General features: G+C 43.6%; 1 protein-coding gene across 5 annotated transcripts in view; it reads left to right on the top strand.

Moving 5' to 3' along the window:
- Positions 1-21,750, top strand: part of MTM1 (myotubularin 1) — a 96,054-nt gene that overhangs the window by 11,178 nt on the left and 63,126 nt on the right. For 3 of the 5 annotated variants that reach the window (XM_077889723.1, XM_077889720.1, XM_077889722.1), the window contains exons 2-4: positions 11,976-12,046; positions 14,241-14,313; positions 16,072-16,166. In XM_077889723.1, coding sequence (XP_077745849.1) covers positions 11,984-12,046; positions 14,241-14,313; positions 16,072-16,166 — 231 coding nt within the window. In that variant the 5' untranslated portion in view covers positions 11,976-11,983. Of the gene's footprint in view, positions 1-6,600; positions 6,802-11,975; positions 12,047-14,240; positions 14,314-16,071; positions 16,167-21,750 lie in introns of those variants that run through there. The other 2 variants (XM_077889721.1, XM_077889725.1) reach the window with 2 other exon arrangements.

Raw genomic sequence — 21,750 nt, 5'->3', positions numbered from 1 at the left:
CTGGTAGTTCTACAGTGTTCTTAGGATTTTTTTTTTTTTTTGATACATGGTCATGTTGTTTACGAATACAGTTTTACTTATTTCAATATGTTTTGACTTTCTTGTTTTTTTTTAAGATTTATTTCTTCATGAGAGACACACAGAGAAGGGCAGAGACATAGGCAGAGGGAGAAGCAGGCTTCATGCAGGGAGCCTGATGCAGGACTCGCTCTCAGGACCCTGGGATCACGACCTGAGCCAAAGGCAGACATTCAACCACTGAGCCACCAGGCGTCCCATGACTTTTATTTCTTACCTTATGAAGCTTGCTAGTATCTTTAAGAGCTATGGAATGCAAGCATTAAGAGCAGCCATCCTTGGGGCACCTGGGTGGCTCAGTGGGTTAAGTGGCTGCTTTCAGCTCAGGTTGTGGGGTCCTGGGACAGAGCCCTGTGTTGGGCTTCTTGCTCAGCAGGGATCCTGCTTCTCCTGATGCTGCTCCCCCTGCTTGTGCTGTCTCTGTCAAATAAATAGATAAAATCTTAAAAAAAAAAAAACAGTCATCCTTGCCTCATTTCCACACTTAGTGGCAGGTTTTTATAAGCGTGTGTTCATGTGTTCGGTCCTTTACCTTTTTGTATAGCTTGTGTGGCTTGCCACTGTACTTACGACTTAGTCCTCTACTCTGGGTCACTGCATGTCTTTCTCTTTCTGAATCCCCAAGGGTTCTAATGAAGCTAGCCTTTGGAGATCCCTTTAGACACTCGTCTTAACCGTTAGGGCAAATTACCCGTTGCAGGCTAGCTAGTCCTGCTGATCCCTGCTAACCTTCAAGGTCAACCTGCTCTTGTAAATTGGGACTAATAAAGATGTATCAGGCCCAGCATTTGCAACAGTTGGCAACATTCAAAAACCTCACTGGCTGCTTTTTCCTTCTGGCTTGTTTAGAGAAGGGGAAGGAAACCCCAAAACTATCTAGCCCATTTTTGGAACTCTTTGGAGTTGCCTTCAGGCACCTTTAAAAAAAAATCCTCAGTGGTATCAAATCTTTGAGTGAGGACTGGGCATTTGGCTTTAGGCCAAAATAATTTTGAGGCCCATCTGTTAAATAGAGTGGGCACCCATGCTTTGGGAAGCATTGCTTTCATTGAAAAACTGAGATATGGTAAAAATTCATGAGATGAGGTCTTATGTAGCTCTACACTCTAAAGGCAGTTTCAAAAGAAGAACTTGAAGAATAATTTGAATAGTGATGGAGTACCTGGGCAGCTTAGTTGGTGAAGCGTCTGCTTTTGGCTCAGCTCATGATCCTGGGGCCCTGGGATGGAGCCCCGCATCCAACTCCCTGCTCAGCGGGGAGTCTGCTTCTCCCTCTCCCCCAACTCATGCTGTTCGTTCTCTCTCTCTCTCTCTCTCTCTCTCTCTCCCCTCCCAAATAAATAAATAAAATCTTTAAAAAAATACTTTGAATAGTGGTATTGTTACTAGAATAAGTGCACACCACCAAAAGGGACTGCTTTGAGGAAGCATTCCAGGTACGTGTGCTCTGATAAGCATTTTGACAAAAGCCTCCTTACATCACAGTTGGACCTCATGGGGTCTTTATTTTTGTCCACAATAATGAAGTTTTTCTGTCTTTTGGATATGCTTTGAAAAGACTCTTCCGTGGTACTAAGCAACATTGCAGTGGCCAAACCAGAAGGAATGTACTGGTTCAGTGCCTCCCAAACATGGATGTGGGGAGAAGAGGCACTATTTGTTTACTCGTCTGTAAAATGGAGACTGGAGTTCTGTTTGTGACCAGCCAATTTTATAACATAGAGATGGAATTCCAAGAAGACCTTTTGCATTCAACTGTGTAAGCATTCCTCCTCTTTCATTTGATCATCTACTAGAGAACCAGAGCCACAAATATGTTAGTGCTCAAGAGGGTCAGGCTGACTGGGTTTGAACTGTAACTTTGACAATTCTTAGCAGACATGTTCTTTAACCTTCCTGTTCTCTGGGGTTGTGTGTTTTCCTATGAAGATCGTAATAGTAGTTGTCTTATAAGGTTGTTGGGGAGAGGAGTGGGTCGAATGAGTCGATCTGTGCTTAGAACAATGCCTGGCACATAGTGGAGGGTCAGTAAATGGAAGCCATGATCATTATCCAAAGCTACCATTGCAGTTCTCAAACAACTGTGCGTGAAGTGGGAGACATTTAAAAGATTGTTAGAGCAGAACAGAATAGTGAAACCTGGAACCAGTTCAGAAGACACAGGGTGGAACAACGGACTTCTATGCAGTGGTGAAAAAGTACAGCTCCGCACGTCTACTTATATGGCTCCCCCAACCCTGCCGTGTGAGCAGAGCAGAGGGCAGAAGACTGTGGAAACATTGCATTTATGTGTAAAAGGTCAAGATCACACAAAAATGACATTATTTAGGGATATATACATTAATTAAAAATGACACAGATATGCAAAAATCAGCCCCAGGAAGGAAGAGAGGTTGGGGTACCTTCAACAGCCAAAGACTAGCCTCTCCAAAGTCAGGAAAGTTTGTGAGGGTGATGCTGTCTCCATTTATCCATAGACTGAGTTGCCTAGGCTGCTGCATGCTGGTGCCACACGGTGAAACAGCCCTCGCCCTTAGGAAGCGCAGATCGAACCACACAAAGCATCAGTGGATACGTACAGTACAGCATGAGGAGTGAAATATTAGAAATCTGTGCAATGGGCAGAGAAGCAAGGTGTGTGTGTGTGTGTGTGTGTGTGTGTGCGCGCGCGCGCGCGCATGCGTGCCGGGGGAGCTCAGGTAAAGCTTCCTGTGTCCAAGCAGGTAAAGATGGACCCTGGTGCTCACAAAGCTCCTGCTGCTCCTCCAGTAAAGTGCCCTGGGGAATTGGTCTGAGTGGAAGGGTGTCATCTCTGGCCTTGAATCCTGTCCCTGTTCTTCTAGAAATTGCACACCTGCCCCTTAGTTCTTATCCTCCCCTATCACCACTGACTCCAGTTGGAGGACTCTTTGTCAGGATCGCCAGTCTGAGAAGGTCCTTGGGAAGTCGGGAGATCTTCTGGACTGCACCTTCATTACTTCTGCAGTTGTGACTGTTTCCACATCTCTACTCTCACCTTCAACAACCACTCTTACCTTTTTGCTTAAGAAGGTGCTTTTCACTTCCAGCCTAAAATATACTTTTCGCAATAGTTTCTCACAGGGAAAAATAGTTCGCGGAGATGCAGTTTTATCATGGAGCTGGGTTCATGAGTTTTGAAATTGGCAGGTGCATGGGGAACTTGATCTTGTTCCTATTTTAAAACTTTGTTTACTGCCAGGTATTTGGCTGTTACAAAATCCGTGGGTGGATTTAATGATTTGTTTAAATATCTGTAATATTACTAAGTAGCCCTTTTACATTAAGAAAGTCAAGGATGGCACTTGAGTTTTCTAAGAGTTTATATAGCATACTGATACCAATTCAGGAAGCATTTTGAAAGTTATCTTGATCCATGGCCACAGCTCATGCTGCTGAAGCCAATCAGCTGTCTTGACGATGTGCCATTTTTCATGAGGGGACCAAGGAATATGGTGAGTGGATCAATTCAAATCCATCACTAACCACTGGAAAAAAAATGATTCAAAAAGCATTCTACACTGGATCTGAATTTTATTGCTTTTAGCCAAAGGTCTTTGCAGCATTTCCAAAGAAGTGGAAGCAAGTGTATCGTGATCTTTACAATGAAAAGTAGGGGCGCCTGGGTGGCTCAGTGGGTTAAGCATCAGACTCGTGATTTCAGCTCAGGTCACAACCTCAGGGTCATGAGATGGAGCCCCATCTCAGGCTCAGTCTGGGGTCTGCTTGTCTTTTCCCCTCCCCCTCTGCCCCTCTTCCTGCTTGAGCTCTCTCTGCTCTTTCTCTGTGTCAGACAAATAAAATCTTTTTTAAAAAAATGGATAGCAAATATCAAAGTGACCCGAAGTTAAAGTTTGTAAATGAAATGCTGCTTAACATCTTATAATTTCCAAAGAAGAATCATCAAAATGAGGCCCCTTTAGTCCTGAGATTTGATGTGGCTGAGACAAATTGAGGAGCTGTGAGGCATATGTGTGACATGTGTCTATTTAGACAATAAGCCACTTGCCTTGACGGGCGGGTACTGTTGTGGGATAAACACAGATTTACTCTGAAAAACCTCTAGCATATTTCTAGATTGTTGAGCCAAAATAGAAGGTAATGAGGTGAGGTCCCCATGTTAGGGATCCTGTGGAAATTTTCCTTGGGCTAGGATTCTAGTGTTCTATTTTTCTTTTTCTTTTTTTTTTAAATAGAAGTCAGCATGCTTTAAAGATAAACTGCTTTAAGGCTATTCAGAGCCATGCCAAGATCAGATGGATCATCTTAGAAAGTGTGTACACAGAATGGTTACCCAGTGTTAGACACCGTGTATTTTATGGACGATCCAGCCAAGTGTATTAGCACCAGTTTGAGGAATGACTTCGAGCTCATCAAAGCATCTCTTGTAGGAGGAGGGGGCTTGGTATTTGAGTGCCTCTGTGTTGCCATCTGCTGTGGAAGTATCATGCCCATTTCACAGACCAGGAACTATAGTTTGTCCAGTGGTGCATTATTATTATTATTAATCAAGCGACAACATTGGGATTTGAAGCACAGACTGTTATAAATACGGAATCCCTTTCTTTTTTCAACCATATCATACAGTTTTGCAGCTGGTCTTAGTACGCGTTTATAAGGAATAAGCTATGAATGGGCGAGGTGGCCAATAACTTACATTTTAGTTTAAGAGGACACAATTGTTATTTACTTTAGGCAAAGAAAGTTCATTTGGAAATCATTTATTTTAATATTTTTATTAGTTTATATTTAACAGTTTAAGGCGGAGAGTGACAGCCTGTCTTTGTAAATAAAATCTTACTGGAATATAGGCATACCCTTTCATTTCCGTATTGCCTTTATGTTTTTTTTTATTCATTTAGTAAGCTCAGTGCCCAACTTGGGGCTTGAACTCCTGTCCCCAAGATCAAGAGTCGCATGCTCTACTGACTTAGCCAGTGAGGTGACTCTGCCTTTTGCTGTTTTTTTTTAATAATAAATTTATTTTTTATTGGTGTTCAATTTGCCAACATACAGAATAACACCCAGTGCTCATCCCATCAAGTGCCCCCCTCAGTGCCCGTCACCCATTCACCCCCACTCCCCGCCCTCCTCCCCTTCCTCTACCCCTAGTTCGTTTCCCAGAGTTAGGAGTCTTCATGTTCTGTCTCCCTTTCTGATATTTCCTACCCATTTCTTCTCCCTTCCCTTCTATTCCCTTTCACTATTATTTATATTCCCCAAATGAATGAGACCATATAATGTTTGTCCTTCTCTGATTGACTTATTTCACTCAGCATAATACCCTCCAGTTCCATCCACGTTGAAGCAAATGGTGGGTATTTGTCGTTTCTAATGCATTTTGCTGTTTTAATGCTACAACACAGAGCTTAGTAGCTGTAACAGTCTGTATGGCCCACAAAGCCTAAAATATTTACTACCTGTCCCTTTATAGAAAAAGTTTGCCAACCCCTATGCAAAGGCAGATGTATAAAAATGAAATAAACTCCTAGGGTTTTTTTTAAAAGATTTTATTTATTTATTCATGAGAGATACAGAGAGAGGCAGAGACACAGACAGAGGGAGAAGCAGGCTCCCTGCAGGGAGCCCGGTGCGGGACTCGATCCTGGGACCAGGATCATGCCCTGAGCCAAAGTCAGACGCTCAACCGCTGAGCCACCCAGGTGTCCCCAAATTCCTAGTTTTATAGACCATCATTTGTTTTCATGTGGGTTGAGCACATATGGAACTTGAATTGATGGTGTACCTGGTCTCAAAATGGCTGAGATGAACATTTCTCTCTTGTGCAGAGTGGTTTCTCAAGGCATTGTTTTCATTTTCTTGCCTCCTAGGTGGTCTGTAGTCAAAGCAACTTTAATGCAAAAATTAGAATGAGTTAACTTAGTAAATCCTGTGTGTAAAGGCGCTCCAGGTACCTAAGGGAACTCTTGAGTGCTTCTCATTGGGGGTGACACTCCCCCTAGAGGTCAAATTGGTAATGGGGGGTTGCTTTTATTTTTAGTCTAATGTATTGAAAAATACATATTAAAAATAAAAAAAAGTTTTTTAGGGGTGCCTGGGCATCTCAGTTGGTTGAGCATCTAGCTCTTGGTTTCTGCTCAGGTTATGATCTCAGGGTCCTGGGATCGAGCCCCACATCTGCTTGTCTCCCTCTCTCTGCCCTTCCACCTGCTGGGTGCACATGTGTGCCCACAAGTGCGCGCTCTCTCTCCATCTTGAGTAAATGCATCTTTAAAAAAATAAAAAAGAAAAGAAAATTTTTAAAGAAAGATGCATTATTTTATTATAAATTGTCATTTTGTTTCTCCTTTATACTGGCCCTTAGGCACTGTATTGATTATTTCTTGAAATCGTGTTTAGGTTGATAATATCTATGATTTTCATTTCAGGCTAGGAAAGGGGTAAATCTTTACAGGAATTTGCTTTAATACCAAAGGGAGCATGGGATCTAGTGATACTGAGCAGCCCTGTCCTAAGTATTTGGCATTTTTGTTTTCAAAACAGACTTCCAAGTAAAGAGCGCTCCTTCAGGAAGATGTGTAATATTCTGGACTCAGAGGCTTCTTACGCACAACTTCTTGCTCCCTGGCAGTCTTTAGAAGTGGGTTTTCAGACTGGGTAGCTTTCCACAGCTTTCACGGGAGCCTCCAGAGAAAGACTATCTTTAAACTTCATTTACACGTCAACATAGCATAAGAAAGCACAGTGAGTAAAACCCAGACTGAAAGCCTGCATAGCTTTTGTCGCTGTTTGTACATGGGAAGTCCGTGTCAGCTGCTAATTGAGGGCCAGTGGTCTCCAGTCAGGTGACCATGGAGACTAGGGCTTCCCTTGGAGTTTAGATTTTGCTTGCAAAGGCCCTATGAGGTGGAGGTGAAAACTTTTCTAATTCTGCTGTCTTTAGATTTACCTAATAAGAATGGCCCACAGTTCTTAGAAAGCATTTTTAGTGCTGTTTGCTGCAGGTGTTTTGTGGAATTGGGGTTTTAGTATGCAACAGGGAGGGGAACAGTTTCTTAGTCTGGAAGCAGGGCCTGGTGGAAGAGGTTTCTGCACCTGAATTTGGAAGGTCTGTTTCATGGGAAGAGTCTGCAGTGGAGGCCAGCAGTGCTCCAGTTCTCTGTGGAGCTAATTGCTTCAAAGCAGCAGAAGTTAACACTGCCCTTCTGCTGCCCAGAGCCACCCTGCCTTGAGCATCTTGATTAGCCAAGGATTTGTTCTATCATTTTCTTAAGCTTGCATGAATTCCTGGCTTAAATGAAATATCAAGCGAACAATGGTTCTGTTCTTTGGCCAGCTCCTTATTGCCCAGTTCATTTATTCATTTAACCAGCACTTACTAAGTACCTACTGGGTGCCAGGCACTGTCACAGATGCTGTAACTGCAGCAGTAAGTACATCAGACCGGAATCCCCATCTGCTGGGGGCTTGTATTCTGGTGGGGGGGAGGCAGACAGTAACAACAGATTATCTGAAATATGGCAAGTGCTAGGGAGAAGAGATGGGCACAGAGAGGCAGAGAAGGAAGGGGGGTGGGAGACAGATGGAGATGAGGAAGAAAGGCCAGGGGGACAGCATAGGAGGGACAAAGAGAGGGACCATGAGACCTTTAAGTCTAGTTGTGTTGACTGTTAAGAGAGATCCAATTAAGGCCATGTTGTGACTTCCAGATTTGATTTATTGAAAAATGCCACCTTTATGTAGCTTTATTTGAAAGAGTTTGGGGCCCCCAGTAATTGTTTGCCTAGATGAGTTGAGTTTTCTTAACTGCTTCTTAATCTAAAACTCGTTTTGTGCTGGGAATGGCACCAGTCACATCCAACCTAGTTTCTTCAAAATAGAGACCACTTGGAAGCACTTTTCCCTAGATGGAAAGGACACTACAGTGTTAGTCCAGAGGCCAAGGCTAGAGCTGACCCTGCCACTGACTCGCACCAGGCCTTTGCCTACGCCCTCTAGGCTCTTCTGGTCACCTTCTCTGTCATAGAGGATTGGGCTGAAAGAATGGCGAAAGTTTTTTTCCAGGATCAAAAATGCGAGATGTCTACCTTTGGTTAGATTCCTGTAATGTGCGTGTGCGTGTGTGTGTGTGTGGTGTAGCTAGATATAAATAGATATAAAAATTAAGTTTCAATTTCGCTTTAAAGGCAGGGTAGCCCAAAGTCAGTGTTTTTTAAATAAAAAGGATGAAAACTTGATCTTTAGGGATCCTGGGCAAAATATAACCAAAAGGGTATTTTCGTGTACTTTTTAAAGAGAAGCTTTGTAACTAGGTCACCACTGGCCATGCACTATCCCTGTGTTCGTTAACATTCTAGCTAGTATTAAAGGGTCAGGACTAATTTGGAGAATAATTTGTTACGATGTCAGCATGTAATAAGTCTCCTTTCATAATTGAAAATATATGTGAATAATTTGCTAATGTATATACCAGAACCCTGTTTTGAGCCCGTCCTATGTATTAGTTCTTTCATTTCGCCCATCTGTGCTACAAAAACGCAGAGATAGTAGCAGCCAAAGGCCTGAATAGTGGGAAGGTTGAATCACCCGCCCAAGGTCAAATAGTGAGTTGCAGAGTCAGGATTTGAATGGAGTTGACTCTAACATCTGTGCTCTCCAACATCACGCTGTTCCAGCTTCTGTGCATTTCAGGGATCACTTGGAACCATTCAACAGAGAGATTCACTTATGACATTTTAAAGCGAGCCTCATGGACCTGACCTCTGTTACGTGGACCCTTGGATTTCTCAGATTTGTGCTTGATCCACCTTTGAATAATAGCAGTTTCTGGTATAACTCTAAAAAAAAAAAAAAAGCAGGACTTTTTAGACCTATTACAGTTGACCCTTGAACAAAGACTGCATGTTACAGTTGAGCCTTGAAGGACATGCAGGTTAGGAGCATCCACCCCCCACACAGTTGAAAATACATATGTAAGTTTTGACTGCAAAAACTGAACTTCTGATAGCCTCCCGTTGACTTGGAAGCCTTACTGATAACATAAACAGTTGATTAGCACATATTTTGTGTGTGGTCTGTGTTATATACTGTATTCTTTTTTTTAAGATTTTATTTGTTTATTCACGAGAGGCACAGAGAGAGGCAGAGACATAGGCAGAGGGAGAAGCAGGCTCCCTGCAGGGAGCCTGATGCGGGACTCAATCCCAGGACCCCGGGTTCACGCCCTGAGCCAAAGGCAGATGCTCAACCACTGAGCCACCCAAGTGCCCCATACTGTATTCCTACAATAAAGTGAGCTGGAGAAAATGTTATTAAGGGGGTCCTAAGAGAAAATACACTTAGAGTACTCTACTATAAAAAAAAATCTGTGTGTGAGAGTACCCATGCAGTTCAAACCTGTGCTGATTAAAGGTGAATTGTATATGATCCCTTATATAGAATGTCCAGAATGGGTATATTTATAGACATGGAAAGCAGATTTGTGGTTGCTTAGGGGCAAGGGGCATGGGGAGTGATATGTGACTAATGGGAGCAGAGTTCTCTCTAGGGTGATGAGAATGTTCTAAAGCTGATGGTGCTGATGGAGGCACAACTCTGGGTATACTTAAAAAACCATTGTACACTTCAAAAGAGTGGCTTGTAAAAAGTGGCTTGTGTAGTGAATTATTATATCTTGGTAAGGTAGTTAGAAATAAGGGAGATGCGAGGGCTTTCCTCTGTTTTATCTAGTTCATTTTAAATTGAAGTTTCAAATTTTATTTTCAAGATTTTATTTATTTTTTTTGGAGATGAGAGGGAGAAGGGAGGGAGAGGGACAAGCTCCATGCTCAGTCCAGAGCCTGATGTGGGGCTCAATCTCATGACCCTGAGATCATGACCTGAGCCAAAATCAAGAATTGGATGCTCAACCAACCAAGATACCCAGATGCCCCTAAATTGAAGTTTTTAAGATGAGCGTTGAAGAAAATAGGAAGACTCCTTTCTTTTATGACTTAGAAACATGAGCAAGAAAGTGAAGACTGAATTGAGTGTATAACCCAGCATTTTAAATTTCTTATAATGACTTGACAGTAGTAATTTAACATTGTTTGAAAACATTGACTTATATTATTAAAATGTTTTAAATACTACAGTATCTGATTATTAAGAAGTAATTTCATATCTGTGACTGAAGAAAATCCGCCAAGTATATAATCTTGTTTAGTGCATAGAATAATTTCAGGGCAGAAACATCTGACTTGCTTTCACTAGTCTTCCTTATCCATTCTGCTGTCTCTGAGAATAATGAGTTATTTTGCTTGGATTTGAACTTGAGGTTAGAGAGGTCTTTCAAAGCTATTTTTCCTAAGCTTTTATCTGAATTTCACTCATTTTAGAATTATTCCTTAATCTTTCTAAAAAGTTATTTCTAATTTTAGGTTGTGTTGCCTCTTAATAATTACAGGTTTAAATTTATAAAGAAGCATTTTATTTTGCCATAATTTTTAATTTTGAAGCCTCAGGGTAGCATCCTAGGTCCACCTCTCTAGGCTTTGGTGAACCAGCGTACAAGCTCGCCCCATCAGGATGTTTCACAATATTGTGTATTTTGTACATAATCCTTAACCGATCAAATAGTTATGAGTGCCAACCATGTGCCAGAATGCAACTGTGACCCATGGGCGCCCAGCCTTGCTCTTGGTGAGCTGAACTCTGCGGCGGGAAGCCCGGCAGTCCTAATCCTAATCGAATGTCCTCATGTAGCCATCCTCACCTCTTTATCCTGGTCGTTACCCTTACCTGCATCTTTGTCACCTCGCTTGGGCCTCACGATGGCCAGTGACTGGCACTGTGCAGCTATCAAATCACTAGGTTTTGTGCCAAGGTATGTTAATATTCACCGTGCCAGATTTTGTTAGTGAGTGCTTGCCTGGCAAAAAGATCCCAGAAATACCCACCCTTACCTAGTTGATGTGGTTCACTTCCCAGTGACTTCATCTGGATCTCTCCATGTCAATAACTTGGAGAAATAAAAGAACTGAAGCATCACTTAGTTTCCTGTTGTTGCGATAGTCTTCCCAAGCCTAAACGCTTGCAATTGAAATGATATTGTGTATGTTCTGAATATGATGCTTTCATTTATGTCTGAATTGTGATGAATATGCATTATTTAAATGAAGTATAAACTTTCCCTGGAAAATACTGATCAAATCAAATCTTGCTAATTTGATTTCCATCAAGTCCATGCCACTTTAAATTGCCTCAATTTGGAGAAGACAGAATTCTGAAAGACAGAAAGACTGTGAGTTCAGTTGCCTACCTCTTTTTACCACGATGCTTGGCTGCTTCTAAGTTATCTTGAAAAATTAAGCAGTGTGGAAATCTGAGGCCTGTTGCACAATTACTGAGCAGTATGTTTTGTGAGATGATTTGAAAGCTATGAATAACTGTTGTGTAAGTATGTGTAGTGTCTCCCACTGAGCTCCCCCAGGTACACTTAGCTGCTATACCTTTGTTGGCGCTCTTTTACGTGACCTGTGCTGTGTGCTGTGATTAGTCCCTTGTGTGTCTCGTTCCCACTGGAGATTGCTACGGAAATGGGGCCTGCAGGGGTGTAGTACTGTTTCTTCGCAGTCGCCATATTTGTTTATTTTTTAAGATTTTATTTATTCATGTGATAGAGAGAGAGAGAGAGAGAGAGAGAGGCAGAGACACAGGCAGAGGGAGAAGCAGGCTCCACGCAGGGAGCTGGATGCGGGACTCGATCCTGGGATTCCAGGACCACGCCCTGGGCTGAAGGCAGGTGCTAAACTGCTGAGCCACCCAGGGATCCCCCGCAGTCGCCATATTTAAATCTCAGATGCCACATTGTTGGAAGTTGCCTACAAATTCCACTGATACTGCATATTGTCTTTTTTTTTTTTTTTTTTTTTTGCTAGTTTCCAGTATGGCTTCTGCACCAACTTCTAAATATAATTCACACTCCTTGGAGAACGAGTCTATTAAGAGGGTAAGTTTTCAGATTTAATTTGTACCTCTTTCTCTGCATTTCTCTTCTCATATTTGCATATTAGGTGGTCACTTCAGGCTCATTGAATTATTAATTATTCACATAACGTAAAATCTCCAACATATGTGGTTTTCTTTATTATCCTGTCTTGCTCCACAAAAGACAGAATGCCATAAATGTGTCAAGTTTTGCATTTGTAAATCCTTTCACGTAACTTCATTTTTTGAGAACCTGTTTTGCCAACTGCTGCCAGACACTATATTTAATATGGTAAGCAATCTCTCAGCCTTGGAAGCTTTCTGAAGGAGATCTTGGAAGGCCAAGGCCCACTGAGCAGGTTCTTATACCTTCCTCAATATTGACCTTATTTTCTAATTATGATGATAAAAAAATTGTATGACCAAAACGAATACAGCACTAAGAAAAGAATTATCAAAGTAGCAAGAAGAAAATTGTGTAATTAGTGGGAGATTTTGAAACATACATTGAAAGGAAGGGATGGATTTAAAATAAGCTTTATTCATGGCCCTTTGAAGCTTTGGATACATTTACCAATTACTCACCAGAAAGATTCATTTATACTCCCACCAGCAGTGTACAGAGATGCCTAAGCAATCAGAAGGGAGCCAACTAGTCTCTTTTAATCTGTAGCTCCCTGAGTACTAACAAGGGTAAGCTTTTTTTTAAAAAAAATTTTTTTTATCCATTTGTATTTCTTTTTTGAAGTGGCTTATTGTGTTCCTTGCCTACTTTTTGGAGTGTTTGAGAGGATAATTTTCTATTGATTCATAAGTGTTCTTTACATATGATGATGATCAACTCTTTATAATATACATTACAGGTCTTTTTGTTTCTTATCATTGGCCTTTTAATTTTATTTATGGCATTTTGATTTTGAAATACAGAGGTTTAAATGTTTTATGTGATCACATATATCGGTCTTTTATATTTCATAGTTTCTGCTTTGGGTGTCATGTTACAAGGACCTTTTTTCATCCCCGAGATTATATGCTTTTATTGTATTTTGGTATCGTTATGGTATAAGGATCAGTTCTAAACACCAGAGTTACTTCATGAAGCTAATTGTAAGTCCTTGTGGAGTGTGACTCTAATATAAAATATATCCTCTGTTAATCCCATGTTATACTGTGTTAATCAGACATCTGTTTGCCTAATTTTGTAGTTGAATTGTACTTTTATTCTTCTGACCTCGAACTGTGGTCCTTAAAAGGTATACTGAATATTACATTTGCTCGTCATACTTGTTTTTAGTTAGTGAGTGGCAGCATTAAAGGATACTGAAGGGAAGGCATTCCTGGCTGGCAACAATTGGTCTTGCCCTCCTGGTTAAAATGCTCAGCTTGCAAGCACTAAAACATTGAAAACTGGCCAGGAATTTTCATTTTGTGCCTGAATAAAAATGATAAAACCATTAAAAGCCCAGCCGAGCACCCACCTCTGACAGCTTATATCTTACTTAAATACACAATTGACAGTTCTCTTATTTCATGATACTTTACATTTGCAGAGCCCTTGATAATTGACAAAAGTGTTCTGGTGCGTGTTGTTTCACTTAATATTCACAAAAACCCTTTGAGGGAAGTATATACTGACTTTACACGTAAAATGATTGGCCTCCTCGGTAAAATGCTTGATCGCCCTTTCCTCTTCTGTAGTGACCTATGTGAGGAAGGATCTCAGTAAAGTAAGAAACTTGATATGTAAGAAGTTATTTTCTGACATGGGAAGATTCTGTAATTACTGTTGTTCAGTTAAGGGCCCATTGAAATGAAGTTTCCATCTCTGCTCTTAACAAAAGATGACTAAATATTTAATATGGAAAAAAAAAAAGCTGCCAGAGTATCCCTGTGTCTATAGAATATGCTTAATATTGACTTTTTATCGCTTCCCTAAACACTGTTAACTGTAAAGTGGTTGGAAGGGGAGTTTAAACATTGATACTGAAAAATGTGCTAATGCTATTTACAGACCAAAAGTTAACACAGCTAAAGGATATTGATGTAAGTTGTAATTTTTTGGTCGTTTGCTTTTTCTGCTCCACTTTTCTATAATGGTAAATATCACTGTAATTTTTTCTTTACAGAGTCTATTTCTGGTTGGTTGTGTTCCAGGTTGCTTAAAAATCTGTGCAAATGTAATGTCATTCCTTCTGACGCCCCTGTTTCATTTCCAGACTTCTAGGGATGGAGTTAATTGGGACCTGAGTGAGGCTGTTCCTCGACTTCCAGGAGAAACTCGTATCACTGGTAAGGGTCCTGTGAAGTTAGGATTCACATAACTTGATGAGAGTCCCAGCAGGATCAGGTGGCTTCCATCCCTCTTTCTCTACAGAACTCAAATTAAGAGAAACAGGCTAGCTTTGTTTAAAACTGTTAACATAAGGAGAACTCTCTCCATTAGTTTCCTGATCAGAGAGTTCTTTCAGGAGTTTCATGATATTCAGGAGGGTGATGTTTTTCCCTCTGTACCCAAGACTGACAATTATTTTGGAAAAAAAGTGGATTATCTCTTAAATGTCTCTTATTGGAGCTCTAAGCTCTCATGGTTTGAGGTTATAAGCACAAAATAATGTTAAGGTTTTCCAGCCTAGGATGTGTGATCAACCTAAAGACTTAACATCTTTGTAGTCTTTGCTTTGAAATATAGGAGACCATATTGGTTTAGAATATCTTTCATTTGTCCAATAACTGGAGTTTGTACTATTGATGCAGTATTTCAATTGTTGACGTATTTTTTTTCATGGTAAATTCATATTAAGAGGAAGGGATCTACTTTAGAAGGACCAGATCATTCAGGCTTAAGAATATAGAAGCATCTGACAGCTTCTAAGCCAAATGCTAATGTTGTGGGCATTCACATTTTATATTAGGGCAGAGGACACCCTCACTTCAGATTATCACATATTTGGTAATGTGGGTGATACAGCTACTATTGTTTCAGGGAACCTTTTGGTTTGTTAACTAAGGTCTGGGTTGTTTAGCTCAAGTGGCTACAACATGCTGTTGATGAGATTAAGGCCATAAGACATGGTGCCTTTGTGAATTAGTTAGCCTTGCACCGTGAGAAACTCTTCCATGTCCATAGACTTGCACCCGATTCTGGTCTTGATGAGAAAACCAGTGGCATGCATCCATCACAATTCTGGATAAGAGCAAAGAGGATAGCTTACTTCAGGTGGCCCTCGTACATGGAATTTTGGTGCTCTGCATCATTGTCAGAAGCTTAACTGAGGTAGTCATTCATTGAATTAGCAGGATGTAGCCTTACTGGGCATTTTTCGTTTAGCACCCAAGGAGAAAGGGATTTCAAAATTGTTTTAAAAAATTAAAAGCCATTAACACATTCAAGGACATCCTTGAAAGATAATAGGAAGATCTTTTTGTTATAATAAATTACCTCTCCTGATTGAGTCTCTCCTTATGTTTGAGTCTACTAAAGATATACCATTACCTTGGCCATCTGTTTTCTGTCCCTGAAATGATTGAAATGGATCTAACTAAAAACTCTTCTCTGGACTATTAGAAAATACTAGGAATATTTCTACCACTGACATCCATTTATTAAAAACATCACAATGTTCGTGTGATGAGAGGTTGGCAAGCCTCAGACCCTACGTGGTGGTTAGTCCACGAGATTGTCCCACCTGAACGGCCATCCTATGGTTGCAGGAGCTCCGTAGTTATCTCTAAGAACCACCTAGGAGTAGCAGCAACAGGACCCGAGTACACTTTTGCTCTCCAGTTTACCACCTTGCCCCAGGTGGTGACAGCATTTTGGTCAAGCTCAGGGAAGCCGTGCCGGTGCTTGGAGGTGACCTGTGGCCCACACTTGATCTGGCACGGTAATGTAGAAACATTGCCCAGTGCCTGCTTCTCGACCTTTCTAGGGATCCTTTTTTTACTGTAGCTATTCTTAGCCACATAGTTGATATTAAATGAGTGCCATTTGTTGTGTATCTTGGTATATATTTCCATTATTTTAGGGTACTTTTTTTATCTTAATAGACAAAGAAGTTATTTACATATGTCCTTTCAATGGCCCCATTAAGGGAAGAGTTTACATCACAAATTATCGTCTTTATTTAAGAAGTTTGGAAACGGTAAGTAGAATCTAAGACCATAAAGATGACCCTAACTGTTAAAGATAATGCTAAACTATGTCTCTTCTACCTGGCAACATTGACTGTGGATCAGATTAACATGGGGGATATATTTGCTTCTCAGCTCTTAATTTTTGGCTTTTGCAAAGCTCATTTACCACTAACACCTGCATATGTAGCAAGAGCGAATCTAAAAAGTCAGAAGTTTTGGCCCTCATCACATTGGGGAAGCGTTGGTAACTGGACCCATCTGCTAGTTTGGAGGAGTTAGTGTAGAATAGTGGTTCTTTACCAGAAGCACAGATGAGAACCACTTGGGGTGCTTAACAGACTACAGATGCCCTACAGGTGTTGTGTCAAAATGTCTGGGCCTGTGGTCCAGATACAGTTGTACATTTTAAGACTCCACAGAGGATGCTGATGATATGAATCCCTCATTAAGGCCCATTGCTCTAGAACTTCCCAGGTGTTGCAAAGTACTAGGTAGTGGTTTAGCAGTAGGATGCCTGTGGTATGGCTTGTGCCACTCTACATTTTTACTCCATGGCCATGAAATGTTTGTCACAGCATTTCAAGGAATGTACCCCCGATGGAACAATGAGATGGAGACGAGATGCTCCAGAAAGGAAGGGACAAGTGAAGAGCTGCCATGGCTGTCACCGAAGGACCCACAGTAGATACAGTGGGTCACCATCATGCAGGCCAGCCTGAAGGGGCAGCTATACCTGGGGGATGGACCAAGTAGGGATGGATAGGTCCAGGGTTCGTGGAAGAGTAGCAATTTCTACACAGGAGATGTTGAGACCGTTGGGGGAATCTAGCTTTTGTTTCGTTGCTTTTACCCCATAACTTCTTCAGGACTATTGTTGCCTTGTCTTGATTAAGTCAAGGCATGTGACTAAGAAGCCATGGGCTAAATGGTGGTGGTACACCTAGGTGAGTTATAGACCGTGGATTAAAGGCTCGATGCCAACCAGGAAGGGGAGTCCCAAATGTCTCGCTGTGCAGGGCCCCTCCTCTGCAGCATTTCTAACACAATGCAGTTGAACCCCCAGAAAGCATGCATGTCCAATATGTGAGAAACCACAAACTAGCCAATGCTCTAGACTACACAGGTGTGATTTGAAACTGCCTTAATAGACTAGGATATCAGAATGAAACTAATGATACAACATTTCTTGTAGATGACATTTATTTTATACAAACCGCTGGTGCCAACAAAGGATGGAGGAGGTCTTAACAGGGGCTTGAGCTCATTTGACCCAGTAATTGGGCCTGGTTGATGTCAACGTTAATATACCCATAGGCTCTACTCACAAAAAGTATAAGACAGTGACCAGCAAAATGAGACTGTAGTCCCACCTGGAGTGTCGTGTCATGTTCAGATCCAGGTGCCACGTTTTAAGAGGGACATTGGAACACCAGCAAGGGTTCAGACAAAGGGGACCAGGTTTGTGGAGGGGCTGTAATAGAAGCAACGATTGAAGTAACTGTTGGTTTTTCATCTGAAGAAAAGACAGAAGCGAGGCACGGCAGAGCTACCCTGGAATGAATGTCTGAAGTGCCTTTTGTGGATCAGGGATCAGACTCATTCTGTCCGGCTCCCAAGGGTCAAATTGGGACAGATTGAGAGATTTGATGCTGATATATGTAAGGGTCATCAAAAATGAGAATTAAAGCAAGTGTTACGGTGCCTTACCCCTCTGAGACCCTTGGCTTGTTGGCTGGCCACGCATGCCTGGTCCCATTTTCTGCTGTCACTGATGACGAACTGGGGAAATTTTTAAGACTCTGCTGCCATGACAGGATTGTACAATCTCAGCTACACAAAACGAGTGAAAAGTATCAGTAGAAAAGAGGAAATAACATGAAGCGTTTTAGTCCTTGGGCTCTCTGGAGAGTGGAATTATGCATGCTTTATTTTTTTCCCTCCACTTGGAATGAGCATGTATGACTTTTATGATTGGGAGAGCACGTAGCAAGCTTTCGTTGGTTTTCGTGTGGCATTGTAGAAGGTGGGGATGAACACCAAAGGGGTGTATAAAAGGCCCATTTGACAGTGACTACTAACTTTTTTCTTCTTCCACTGTTTCACATAAACATTTTGACCAGTCGGCCCTAACATTTAGTATAAAAGCGAGAAGCTCATGGCAGAAAACATCATATACAGAAAGCCATGTAAGTGGTTATGCAGAAGCCTCAAAACATAGTCATCATAGTGTTTCTTAAAGTTCTAAGTAAGAACATCAGTTGTGGATTCTGCTGAAAACTGTGTGTTTGACAAAGAGCTGTCCTCTCCCTGGCATTTTGAAGCGGACACCTGTTTCAGGTAGGTAAACCCAGCAGTGGGAGTGCAGTCTGACTCGGGAGCCCGCTGTCCCACGTCATTGAGGTGTCAACGGCAAGGTGTCCCGCCCACCCCATTCCCTAGGATGGTAGCAGCACAGTGGCTGTCTCCTTAGATTGTCACTGCAGCCCCTCCTTCCTGGTCATCCGTCCTCCACTCTGCCTTGCATCCTGCCTCCAGAATGATCCTCCTTAGAACGAGGCTGGCCAGCTTACTTCTCCAGCCTAAAACTCTCGTTGGCTCCTTGGGGCTCACAGAATAAAATCCAATCTCACTTACGTGGCGTAAACATCCTCGTGACTTCTCTTGCTTCGACTCACGCCACTTCTGGCCAGGCTCTTCTGTATGGAGGCATGGCATGTGCTCTTCACCCTGGATCGGGGTGTTACTTTCAGAAGCTGCTGTCTGTCCTTCAGAACCCACCTCAGCAGTCCTGAGCCGCCTCCAGCTCCTGTGAAGGGGCCCCTCTGTCTTTGTGTCCCCATAGCCTCTTCCCATGCCTCTCCCTCCCCTCTATCACCCACTGCTCATGAGCCCTCCCTTGACCATCACACCTTCTTTCCTTTCCATGTTTGTTTCTCCGGAGCCCTTGCCTCCCGCCTCTGATTTTATATATTTCACTGCTTCGTCTTGTTGCTTGGCCCTCTGAGGACAGGGATGCTCATCTGTCTGTCCCCGACCCCCACCCTGTGTCCCCTTAGTGCTGAGGGCAGAGCCTGGCACATTGAAGGGTATTCATTCAGGCTGCGCTGAGTGAAGGAAGTCTGGTCTCACTTATTTGCTGCTGTATGTCTGTGGCCTTTACTAATGCTGAGTCCTTCTGGTCCTGGGCCTAGGTAGCGCCGGGTCCAGTAGGTGGTAGACACTCAGGCAAAAGGTATTCTGTGAGCGAACTCGGGAGGAAACAGGCTTCATCACTCCAGTTTGACTGCCATGAGGACCCCACTAAATCCCAGCATCTCGAATACTGACATTGTTTCTGGGCTTTGGAAATCCCATAGCCCCCTTTTGACCTTGAGGGTGCTCAGGAATTTGGTGTGGGGTCGCTCTCATGACCACAGTGGTGGCGGGGAGGGGGGAGCAGTTCCCTTTTGGCCCATGGTGCTCTAATCCGTAGACTCCCAAGGAGAAGGAAGACTGCTTCGGCTTCCTTTCCAGGAGCACGTCAGGTTCAGGTGTGGTAGCTGGTGAGAAAGGCAAAGTAACCCCTTGGTTCATTCATGCGCTCGTGCCTGTATTCTGGAACCTTCAGTGAGCAGCACGGTGAGCTAACAGTGAGCTTGGTGAACGACACAGAGGCGAGTAATTGGGGTGTAATATGACAGAGCCTGGCGTGGTTGCATAACACTGTGAGGTTACAAGGGAGACGGCAAGTAACCCAGTGATGATGAGTCATAGCATGCTTTGTAGAGGAGGTGATATTTGAGCCGAGTCTTGAAGAATGGTAACAATTTCCTGGACAGGAGGGGAGAGAGGGGGGAGCAGTGCAGGTAGAGGGTTTCCCTACGTCACTGCATGACGATCTGGAGAAGACCACATAGTGTGGAAACGGCTGGGTGGGCTGTTGGGGCTGGAGTAGAGGGTGGAGGGGGAGTGGGGGGCAGGAGATGAAGCCAGGAGCAGGGTCCGCCCCACGAGTCTCGCGAGTCACAGGTCAGCGGCGCCGGCCTTATGGGGAGGACCACACAGTGGATGTGTGTTTCTGGAAGGGACGGCCGGTTGCAGCGTGTCTGATGGACTGGGGGCGGGGGGGGGGAACTGGAGGTGGGGAGAGCAGTGGGAAAGGTAGTGGTCCAGGTGAGCAGCCGGGGCCTCGCACAGTCGTCGTCGCACCAGGAGGAGGGAAAAGCGTGGGAGGTTCGGGAGGACGGGGTGGCCGTTTGGAGGTGGGAGTTGGAGGAAGGACTACGAGTCGAGGGTGGTGCCTCTGATCCTTTGCTTTGACGTGGACCTCCCGGGAGAAGGAGTGTGGCAGAGATGAGCCCCCGGGGATCCTCGGAACAGGTGGACTTAATAGCCGTACAGCCACTGAGTGGCAATGTCTCCGAAGCATTTGGAAACGTGACTCCGGAGCCTGTGAAGTTGTTAGCACGTCAGTGTTGGTGGAAGCCGCATGCATCCCCGTGATTACCTGACAAGGAGATGCATGCTGTGGCCGAGGACCCTGAGGGCTCGAACATTCTCCCGGGCGGGGTTGTGGGGGGCAGCCCCAGCGCCGGAGAAGAGAAAGCAGGGGTGGTCAGAGCGGAGGCTTCGGTGGAAGTCGGTGGAAGGGAGAAGATTCGGGAAGGAAGGGAGCACACCGCTGAGGGAATGCTGCAGGGCTCTGCAGGATAAAGAACGAGCAGAGCCCAGGAGGGTAGTTGTTAGGTCACTGGGAACCCATTCTGTAGATGCACCAGTCTGGTGGTCTCCCTCCTCCTTCCGCCTCCGAGGCCTCAGCTGGCTTCTCTCTGGTCCTCGTCCTCCCCAGGGCTCCTCCGCTCCTTGGCTGCGGTCTCCTCTCTCAGGATAACGCTGCGTGCTGGCTGTGCTCCTCCCCACATGCTCTCCCCGACCAGGCCACAGCTGATGGGCAGAGCCATCCCCTCGTTGCCCCTGGGCTTGCTTTGGTTTCGAGGGCTGCCTTTCTTCTGGCCCCTTTCTCATTTTTTAAAAAAAGATGTATTTATTTTGGAGGGAGAGAGAAGGGCCAGAGGGAGAGAATCCCCAAGCAGAGCCCGACACAGGACTCGATCCCATGACCCGGGAGATCATGACCTGAGCTGAAACCAAGAGTCTGATGCTCAACTGACCGAGCCACCCCAGCACCTCCCCCTTTCCTCGTTTCTTTTCTTTTCTTTTCTTTTCTTTTCTTTTCTTTTCTTTTTTTTTCTTTTCTTTTCTTTCTTTTCTTTCTTTTTAAAGATTGTATTTATTTATGAGAGACACAGAAAGAAAGAGAGAGAGAGAGAGGCAGAGACACAGGCAGAGGGAGAAGCAGACTCCATGCAGGGAGCCTGACGTGGGACTCGATACCGGGTCTCCAGGATCATGCCCTGGGCAAAAGGCAGTGCTAAACTGCTGAACCACCCAGGCTGCCCCTTTTCCTCGTTTCTTACTGCCTGCCCGAGACCCCTGGGCTTTTTGCCTGCCTCCCAGGTGCAGGGGCCAAGGCGGGAGTCTTCAGCTCTTCCTCCCTCCCCGGTGCCATCTTCTGGTGCTCTTGCTTCTCTGGCTGGTGCTGCTTCTCTTCCA

This window comes from Canis aureus, chromosome X (genome assembly GCF_053574225.1).
Source record: "Canis aureus isolate CA01 chromosome X, VMU_Caureus_v.1.0, whole genome shotgun sequence".
In the NCBI taxonomy this organism is placed as follows: domain Eukaryota; kingdom Metazoa; phylum Chordata; class Mammalia; order Carnivora; family Canidae; genus Canis; species Canis aureus.
The sequence above is the reverse complement of the archived record's forward strand: the minus strand, read 5'-3'. Positions and strand labels throughout refer to the sequence as shown.